The following is a 10,428-nucleotide window of genomic DNA, read 5'->3' on the forward strand; positions in this document are numbered from 1 at the left end:
CCTCTGGGGAGTACAGCTGAATGGGGACTTGCCCAAGATCACTTACTCATAGACAGAAGTTGTCAAGTTTCTTTTCAATTTATTTGCCATTCTTGCTGCTCAAATAAGAGGACCTCAGTGTCCCCACTACTGTCAAAACCCAGGTTTCGAAGCTCAGCCAAGGAATCTTGATCAATGAACTTTCCTTGCTCCCTGATCATGGTGCTGCTTGCTTGGACCATGTTTCTGTCAGTGCTGTTGTGCTGCTGTTTGAATCATTAGCCTTCCATGGTGACCTAGAAGAGAGAAAAGGCCGCCTTCAAACATGTGACTCGATTTCTCAATTCCTTCCCGGGGCAGGGGTGGGGGTGAACTTATTTCTCCCTCAAGTGTAATTTCTGGTACCCAAAGCAAATAGATCCTGGATCTAAGCCAGAGGCCAGTGTCAGAAACAAGTCACTGAGTAGAAGAGAACCCAGAAAGAAAAACCGAGTTTAAATTCAAAGTCTGTCTCTACTGGGTGACCTTGTACAAGCTACTCTCTGTGCCTCAGTTTCCTCACCAATGAAACAGAAGCTGTTACTGTACCTCCCTGCCCCGTAGGTGGCTGTGTCAAATGGAGCTCCATACGCGATCATGGCTACCTGGTCCTGCCATTAGTGTTATTATTACAGAAGTAATTGAGTATCACCAACCTCCTTCCATTCCCACATCTTACCACATTTTTTTAATCTATCAGGCCGTGGACCACCGTGCCCCTTCCTTACAACACAAGAGCTTGTATCAGCTTCTCTAAGAGGCAATGCACCCAAAAACCCACGGCACCCTTTCTTTGTCTTCCGCAGGGAAGTGGAACAGAAGACAGAAGAAGGACCCTGACACCCCTGACCCTTCGATACAGCATCCTCAGCGAGTCCCGGCTGGGTAGGACCCCCTAGTCTAGCACCTCAGCATGCTTGCTCTCATAAGAATGCGCCTGCGTTCCCATCAAGGGAGTCTGTCAATGGCTCCCTTGTCGAGGGCTCTGTCCTGGTATCAATCAGTTCATCTTAAGTTGTCTGCAGAAGGCAAAGCCCTTCCCTTAGGTTTCCTCATGGCAGTGATGTGAAGGCCCTATCTAGCCTTGAGCATCCTTCTTTAAGGGCCACACACCCACCTCATCCATGTTGTGACCTGCCCGGGCTGCTAACTGCAATCTAATGCGTCTTCCAGGTTTTACCAGTGACACAGACCGAGCCGATATGAAGATGGCTGTCATCACAGAGCACCTTGGCCTCAGCTGGGCAGGTGAGTTATGGAAACCTCGCCCCTCAGCCCTTCTTCCTGGGTGACCCATGGTGAAGGGCTTCCAGGCCCTTTGTATCATCCACCGCTCTAGACTGTGCTGGCCCGCTTTGTAAGCAACAGCGCTGGGCACCAGTAGAGAGCAGTGAGCTTTCTGCCCCCTCCATGGTTGTCTATTTCCCCTGTAAGCACCGTGAGAAACAATCACCCTTGCTTCCTAACAAGAGTACTGGAGAGTCGGGGGAAATAACCGTTTCTTTTTCGACCTTGCCAAGTTGAGCATCCAGGCAGGCTGCCAGGAAAACTGGTTGAGTGTAGAAAAGCATTTATAAATCCTATCCCATGGCTCATCTTCCCTTATTTGATCAACAGGAGGGAACAATCTAACAAGCCATCTGAGTTTTGTCTTCCCCACTATCGTTTATGTTTCCCAACCAAAACTGTGTCCTGGTTCATCTCTACATTAAATTCTGTTTATTTCAAATATTATTTGGTGCACGGCCTTGCAGGCAGGCTTAGCTGTCACTGAGTTTCTACTCCCAACTTCTAGTCTGAGTGGAGGGGAGCAGTTAGACTAGAGGCCGTTAGCAGGAGTCCAGTGCTGCCTGTTCATTTGTAGCTGAGCTGGACCTAAACTGGCTTGAGACACCTTTGGAAATAAACATCAGATTTTGTATCTAACACTATCAACTCTTAACATGACAGCTGCCTCTGAATATATTGCTTTATCTTGTCTTATCAACAGGAATGTGAAGATCCGGCTTTAATAAAGCAAGTCAGTAGCTAGCTGGTGACAGGACACACAAAACTGAGTAAATAAATATAAATACACAGACAAAAAAAAACCAACCAAACAAAAACAAACAAACCCAAAAACCAAAACAACAACAAAACCCATCTATGGCTGTGTCCTCTGCCTTCTTAGTGCTACTCAGTGCCTTTTCAGAGGCAAAGTCTCCAGATGTTTCACTTCTTATCTCTGGCCAACGCTGAGCTCCCTGGCTACAGCAGGGCAGACATAATTTGAAGGGAGGGAGAAGAAAAAGCTCCACATGTTGATGCAGCTTCAGGCCCCGCAGACTGCCATGTTCTCTCTTGCCACTCAAGACAGGGTTTCTCTGTGTAGCCTTGGCTGTCCTAGACTCGCTTTGTAGACCAGGCTGACCTCGAACTCACAACGATCCACCTGCCTCTACCTCCCGAGTGCTGGGATTAAAGGCATGTGCCACCACCGCGTGGCCTCTCTTGCCACTCTTTGTTGCAATCTTTATGTGGGTGGACATCCTGCGCGCACACCCCCTGCACAGTGCCTTAGACACCTTAGATACCACAGCAGGAAGTTGCTGAAAGGCTGTATGATAGGAATTCAGAATTTGGCAACTATCCATTCCTTAGGCTATTTCTACTCCTGCTTGGTGTGTGTGTGTGTGTGTGTGTGTGTGTGTGTGTGTCTGTGTGTCTGTGTGTCTGTGTGTCTGTGTATTTGCGTATGCAAAGGTACACTGTGACTATGCATGCCCATGAATATATACACATGTATGTGTGTGTGTATGTGTGTGTGTACTACATGAGTACACATTTGCATACAAGTATAGGTAAGTGTTCTTGCATGTGGGGTGTATGTGTGTATTTCAGTGTGCAAAAGTGCACTGTGTCTATGCATGTCCATGTGTGTATATGTATGTATGTTTGTGTGTATGTATGTATGCGTGTGTGTATATGCATCACACAAGTGCACATTTGCACACAAGTATATGGTCTCTGTTCTTGTATGTGGGATGAAGGATATGTGTGTGTGTGTGTGTGTGTGTGTGTGTGTGTGTGTGTTGTGTGTTCTGACTTATAGTCACCTTCTCTTCAGTCTCCTTCATACTTAAGTACTCTGATATAGTCCCCTCCTAAATACCTATGAGAGTCACAGTAAGGATAGCAGGGACGCACTGTAGTGACCACAGGGATGCCTTTCTGTCCTCTAGTTCTTGGAGGACAGCCAGCAGCCACCTGTGCAAGGCAGTGCTGCAGGGAATCTGAGCTCCTTCACAGGGTGGAGCCTAGCTTGTCCTGCATGCTGGGAAAGCTCATCCTCATCACCTCCTCAGTGAAGTCATGAGAGAAGAAAGGACATTTCTTCCCTCCCTCCCTCCCTCCCTCCCTCCCTCCCTCCCTCCCTCCCTCTCTCCCTCCCTCCCTCAGTGTCTGTTCCTCTGCCCCACTCATTGGGAACACAGGAGGCAGATACTTAGTCAGCACCACATCTTTCCTGGTAGGAAGGAGAACCCCAGGTTTATCGGGCACCGTGATAAACTTGGCACTCAGACTGGGTCTTGGTTCTTTACCTACAGAGCTGGCCCGGGAGCTTCAGTTCAGCGTGGAAGACATCAATCGGATCCGTGTGGAAAACCCGAACTCCTTGTTGGAGCAGAGTGCCGCCTTGCTGACCCTCTGGGTGGCCCGTGAAGGCGAAAATGCAAAGAGTCAGTACCCTGAGGCAGCTGTCTTCTACAGGCCCCTCCCTCAGCAATGGCCTTCTCCCACAGCCCCTCCCTTCTGCTGGCCTTTCTCTTTCCCGCAATCTGTCTCTCCTCTCACTTCTCAGGGTCTTGAGGTTCCTAGGCAACCCTGTCAGATAACATTACCAGTGGGTCCTGCCTTCAATATTACCCATCCATAGAGTGAGGTAATAATTGCCAGGGACCCCTGAGGATAATGTTACAGGATGTAAGACACTTGCTTCCAAAGTATTTCCACTGAATTTCTCAACCAAATGTGTGCTGTGATCTCAGAGCAGAGTTGGGGGCAAGGTGTGTGGGTGTGTGTGGGGTGGAGCTACCCCTGTTGGCTTCAGCTCTCATTCTCTTTGGAACACCCTCCTCATGCCTGGGGAGCAACTAGTCTCACTCTCCTTCCAGTGTCACCTCAAAATCCTGCCCAATGCACGAGCTGGATGCTCCCACTTGCAGCTTACATGCTCTGGTGTGGACCAGAACTTCAACAGGACAGAGTGTTTCACCTTGTTGTCTTATTAGTCGTATAGCTATCAGGTACACATTCATACACACACACACACACACACACACACACACACACACACACACACACACATCTTTGGATGCTCCATATTGGCCACAGAGCATCTGGCTTGTACACAGCAAAGCCAGAACACTTACCTAGTACGCCCGAAGCCATGGGCTCCACATTGAAAGGAGCAAAATAAAACAAATGGCCACTGTTAGTTTTTGGCAAAGTTTGTTGTATAAAAGATAAGCTATCCAAAAAGGAGGACCATTTCTTTTCCCCAGACTTGTTGCCACCCCAGCATTCCTGGCTGTTCTAGAATCATTTGAATTTGCTCTTCAAGCGCCTCCTCTCTTCTCTCTGGACAGTGGAGAATCTGTACACAGCCCTTCGGAACATCGACAGAAGTGAGATTGTTAACATGTTGGAGGGCTCCGGCAGGCAGAGCCGAAACCTCAAGCCAGACCGGAGGCACGGGGACCGCGACTATTCACTGTCACCCTCCCAGATGAATGGTGAGTGTCCTGTGAGACCAGGCCAAGGCTGAGCTGGGGCGCTGCCTTCCAGCCACCAGCACTAATGGCCCCTTCCCATGACACTTCATTTCCTCCAAACCATCTCTCCCCTCCTGTTAAGGGGAGGACTGTTTTGTCAGAGATCAATTCCTTCTGTCAGGGAAAGCAGAGGCAAGTGAGAGAGACAGGTGGCACTCACCTGTGCAGGTGGGCACCCTCCTCCAGAGCTGCCTGCCTCTGTGCCCACATGTGGAACACTCCCTAGGCCTTCACTACTATTCCACCCCCCAACCAAGAAGTTGTCTAGGCGTTCACTCTAGAATCTCCAAGCCTTCCGCTTCACCCTTCTTCATACTGCGTCCGTGTCCCGTGTGCAGAACACTCGGTGAATAGGGAGCAAGGAACATGAAGGCTCTGGCCCAAGAGCTAACGGGGATCCACTTACGGCGTTTAAATCCCACGGTGAACCCCCGGGACTAAGGGTGAACTCTCTTCCTTGTCACTCTCTCCCTTTTCCCCATCACATCTGTCCCCCTGCCCTCTTCAGGATGGTTCAGCATGGCGGGGAGCCCCAGTGTGACCCAGCCCAAGGAGACAAAGCCCAGGAGGCCCTGACCTTTGCCTCCGAGCTGTGTCTGAGGCCTGTACTATTCACTAAGCAGCGAGAGTAGCAGCCACTGCCAGGAAGGAGCAGACCCTGGAGGTCCCAAGGGCTTTTCTCTTTGTCCACCCTCTGTTTGGCCAGTGGACATGAGTGAGGCTTCCACCTCCATCTACCTCAGCCCAATATGAGTGTCCAGGAGCCTGGGCATCAGGCCCTTCCTGCCCACTGGCCCTCATATGGCACAGACATCTCTTCATCTTTAGAAATTAGGTTAGATTCCAAGCTGCTTAGTAACCTTGGAAATCTTGTCAGCTGTGGGGCGTCTTCTGGGACTCCATACCTCACTATGGACAGCTGTGGTGGTGACAGCAGTGAGTGCTCCCCACCCTGGTAGTTTTAAAGGCTATCCCTGGCTGTGTACATGTTGGACACAAGCGTACCTGAGTCACAGCTTGTGGTCCCATCAGGGAGCAGGGAGTTCTAGACTAGGCTGGACACGGGGCCTCCTTCTGCCAGGTGGGGCCTGTGCATGCCAAACCTCCCCATTCTCTCTCTCATGTCCCGTGTCTCCTGAAACATGCCATCTAGCCCCATCGGGTGTGGGGCTCATCTATTGGTCATGTCCTGTCTCCTCTCTTTCTGCCTCTGACCTCATCCTGACTACTCATTTTCTTGTACTTCCTGTTCTCCACTGTCTCCACCTGGCCAAGTGTACAGGACTGTCCGTTTTCACAAGTGCATGTTCCAGAAGACTCCTGGCCCCGCCCCCGCCCCACGCATCTCTCGGCTGTCTCCACGGGCATCTGTTGCGTGTGCATGGCGTGTTGTCCGTGTTGCCTTGTGGTGGCTGCTGATGCGTATGCTCCACTCACTCTTCAGGTCCGGAAGGTTCCCGAACAGTGATCCACAGCTATGGGGACTGTAGCTGCCCTACAGGAACCTGGCTGGAACCCTGTGGAGAGCGCCTACTTAGGCCAGCTCGCCCTTCACAGAAGGAAAAGGAAGGGCAGCTAAGATAATCTGTAAGCGTTGGGGAATACAAGTGACAAAGCCGTGGGGCTTTGGTGTTGTGACATTGGTCTTGTGATGTCAATTGAGTTAAATCCACTGATTGTTTTTAATGCCTTAAATTAACTTAACTTTCATGGGACTAGCAGACCATTAGCATCTCTTGAATCTGAAGAGGGACCGTTGTGTCCAGCCATAGCAGGGGAGCGTTAACGCCTCAGCAGTCCCGAGTCTATGAGTGGGGCCAAGTCTTGTGTTCTGTGTCTGATGGTAGGACTCTGTTGCAGCAGCCCGCCCATTTGGGCAAATATTTTCCAAGCATCAGCTACATGTTAGGGGCCATTCTAGGCATGGGAGTGAAGTCGGTTCTCAGACAAGAAATCAAAGCAGAATTCTGCCTTTGAGAAACCCTCCTTCTGGTATGAGAGAGAGAGAGAGAGAGAGAGAGAGAGAGAGAGAGAGAGAGAGAGGGAATATATTGTGAGAGTATATAACGCGTTATATATGTGACAGGGCAGCATAGTGACATGGAGTGAATAGTCCAGACTAAGGGGCTGGGGGACTGAGAACCACAGCAGGAGAGCTAGAAGATGAGGGAATGAGCCACATGTCAACAGGAGGCAAAGAACACTCCAGAAGGTGGCATGCCTGCTGGAACCACAAATAGTGAGGAACCAGAGGGGCTGGGACAGCGGGAGGAGGGGAGAGCTGAGGCGGGAGGCCGAAGGGGCAGCAGGAAGCCAACGCTAAGGAGTGTCAGGAGGGCACTGGGTTTTGTGTGCTGGCGTTTGAGCAAAAGCACAACGTCATCTCCAAAGGCCTCTCCTCTCTGCCTTGAGAGGACTGTAGATGCCCTGCGTTTCTGGCTTCTCTGTGCAGCATGCTGAGCCTCGTGCACCTAAACGCTCACAGATCTCCCGATGAGCCTAGACTCTGGCCCCTGTGGGCTTGATGCCTTCAGTGGGGACAAACCACAAACCGATCCTTGGCCTGATCCCTCCTGCCTCCTGGGCATCGGGGTTGGCGTTTATATCGTTGTCCCTTCCTCATCCCTGTCCCAGGAAGACTGCCTCACACCCGGTATCCCTCTGGTTAGAAATAAAAGGATGCAAGGGATTGGAAGTGCAGGGAGGAAGAGGCCCAGCCTCCAGTGCCATCTCTGGTGTCCTCTGACAAGGCTACATGGCAGCTGTCCAGGTGCCAGCCAAGACCTACACGTTAAGATTGTCACCATCACCTCAGTTTCTCAGTGCTTTGCCTCTTTCCACTGCCTGTCTCTCTCTCTGAAGTCACAGAGACTCCGGGGCAGTGCCTGCAGCAAAGAGGAGGGGGAGGGGAGGAAAGTCGAGGTCTTATTTGAGAGGAATCTTCTCCCACCACAGCCTTTCCTGACCTATATTGCCTACATTGTTGTGAGAAAGGAGAACAGGCCCAAAAGCCAGTCAGCTTCTCCTACATAGGAAGAGACAAAAAAAATGCCTAGAAGAAAAACAACAACAAACTCCAAAATAACCCCAATGCTACTAAGAGAGAGAGAGAGAGAGAGAGAGAGAGAGAGAGATACATTTCTTATATGGAAAGAAAAAGCAGGCATCTCAAACCCATCAGTTCCCTCTGTTTGGATGAAACATATTATGTCTAGTTGGAAATAAAATGTACTTTATTTGTATCAGGTTTGAATGATACAGCTGGTGAAGTGTGACTCCTGTCTGGGGACAGGTTACCCGTCCACACTGTCTGCTGGCTACTGACATTGAACTAAGAGGACGGTTGCAGCATTTGGGTCAGTATAGATATAGGGCTATAACCTGATATGAAGAAAGGCCAGCTGGGGTCCCTCCCAACTCTCACTGTACTCACGAAGCCAAAGCAAGCGTGATCTGTAAGTAAAACCGCCTCAGTAAACCAAGAATGAGATGACGTCAGAGGAGCTGAAGAAGTGGGAAGAGGAGGAACTGAACATAGGCCCACTCCCTGTGGTCACCCAGTCCATCAAAAGCAACATGACAGTGCTATCAACCACCATGACAAAAAAGCTCCTGAGCTGGGTGACGCCCTTGGCAAGCGGTGTAGCACGGTGCTGGAGGATGTGAAGGAGATGTGGACCCAGGTCTCTGAGACAGACAAGGACGAGAAGTCGTCCACACCAGCTCCGGAGAAAGGCTACCTGGACTCCTGCCCTCATCTCAGCCAGCCCAAGAAGCCAAAACAACGTGGTACAGGCACAGATGTCCCTGTGGGAAGACTCAGTGGGTGTGGCCCCGTGGAACCCACTCATAACTGGCAAGCAGAAGAGGGTCCTCATCTCACCGTGAGAACCTGCTGGCTGCCGTACAGAGACCTGCCCAGGGGACAGGAAGAAAATCCTGTGTGTTCTGGGGGAAAAGGAAGGAAGGAAGGAAGGAAGGAAGGAAGGAAGGAGGAAGGAAGGGGCGAGAAAGGCCCCGGCTCACTCAGCTCCAAGCCTTATGTACATGGCTGCCATCTGATCCTCCCAAGATCAAACTTCAAACATGAGGCCTGTAGATTAGAAGGAGAGCTGCTGACCCAAGTGGGATGGGACTGTGAAGGGTCCTAGAAAGAAGAGCACTTCTGAAACTTAGTTAGCACCAAGCTGGACCTTTCCAAGGTCTTCTCTACCATTGGTCCACTGAGACATCCATTATGAGGGTGCATAAGCCATAGTGACCATGGCACCTCGCTAACAGCGTTGCCCACCAGTGATGTCAGTCCTATAGTTGCTGAGATCCTTGGATCCAAGTCTGAGTGGGCTGGGTCCTCTGAAAATGGGAAACGTCCCAAAGGCCTTTGACACCTGGGGTGACAAAGAACAGGACTATACATGTGCGGTCTCCACTCACACCTAATTTAGATGAAACTTGCACTCAAAAGAACATGGTGGAAGCTTCAAGGTGGAAGCATTACTGCTGATCCCCAGAGCCTCTGATGCTTGGGGTGCCGAGGAGGTAAAAGACTGCCACCCAGAAGTACTGATGAGATTCCCAGGGGTGACAGAATGGCTACACACCTATTGCTGATGTACCCCACTTCTGGCTAAGGATTAGATATAACCTCCCTTTCCAATGATGCTGCCCAAAACTGGAGTCACTGACACTTTGCAAGACAGTGGAGATGCAACAGTGAAAGCCAGTGGGCCATGAGGCAGGTTTATGAGACACAAATGACATGAGTCCTTTGATGCCTACATTCAGCTTTAACTGCATTTCTGGGGGAAGCCAGGTGGCCTCCCTGGAAAAGCTGCTGAAGTCATGGACACCAAAGAAACTATATTTCCAAAAATAGCAGGCCAAGAAGGAAACATCTAACAAGGGTCTGAATGATGGAGTACGTCTTTGATTCCCAGCACTCTGGAGGTGGGGGCAGGCTGATCTCTGTGAGTTCTAGGGCAGTCTACAAAGTGAATTCTGGGCAGCCAGAGCTATAGTGAGAAACTATGTCTCAAAAAACAAGAGAGGGATGGAGGGAGAGAGGGAGGGAGGCAGTGAGAGGAGGAGAGAGAGAGAAGAGAGAGAGAGAGAGAGAGAGAGAGAGAGAGAGAGAGAGAGAGAGAGAGAGAGAGAGAGGCCAAGACCAGAACACTAGAGTCCTGGCCATCCAGACATTAGTGACAGTTGAAAAAGGATCATCAGAAAATGAAAATAATTAACCTAAGTGTGAACAATATATAAGACCTGCCTTAGAAATCCTGAAAGCAAAACGCGATAGGACCAAACTACTTTACAAACAAGCTGTTTAACAGAACAGCCATCGAAGATGTATGAAGCTACAAAAATATTCAGCACCCAAAAAGGTAAAACTCATTGTGTCTGGCAGCCAGATGACCAGAACCAGGAGCAGGAAAACTGAGTCAGTCATGGGAAGAAAAAGGACTGATACAGAGCAGCAGACAAGAGTGGCACAGCTGTGGTTTTAAATTCAAAACATTGTTCCAGGCAGAATTCAGTGGTAGGTCACATGCCTAGCGGGCACAAAGGCCACCCTCCAAATTGAAATACAAGAAGA

At 50.1% G+C, this 10,428-nt stretch overlaps 1 protein-coding gene across 10 annotated transcripts in view; it reads left to right on the forward strand.

Annotated features, from left to right (window-relative positions):
* The window catches only part of ANK1 (ankyrin 1), a 177,505-nt gene that overhangs the window by 145,830 nt on the left and 21,247 nt on the right, over window positions 1-10,428 (forward strand). For all 10 annotated transcript variants that reach the window (XR_014775116.1, XM_084760015.1, XM_084760018.1 and 7 more), the window contains 4 exons: window positions 825-903; window positions 1,192-1,266; window positions 3,606-3,737; window positions 4,647-4,793. Coding sequence is in view for 9 of the 10 variants with exons in the window: in XM_084760015.1 (XP_084616141.1) it covers window positions 825-903; window positions 1,192-1,266; window positions 3,606-3,737; window positions 4,647-4,793 (433 nt within the window). In the remaining variant the exon portion in view is untranslated. The remainder of the gene's footprint in view (window positions 1-824; window positions 904-1,191; window positions 1,267-3,605; window positions 3,738-4,646; window positions 4,794-10,428) is intronic.

Source organism: Acomys minous, assembly GCF_964271855.1.
Source record: "Acomys minous genome assembly, chromosome: 15".
Taxonomy (NCBI): domain Eukaryota; kingdom Metazoa; phylum Chordata; class Mammalia; order Rodentia; family Muridae; genus Acomys; species Acomys minous.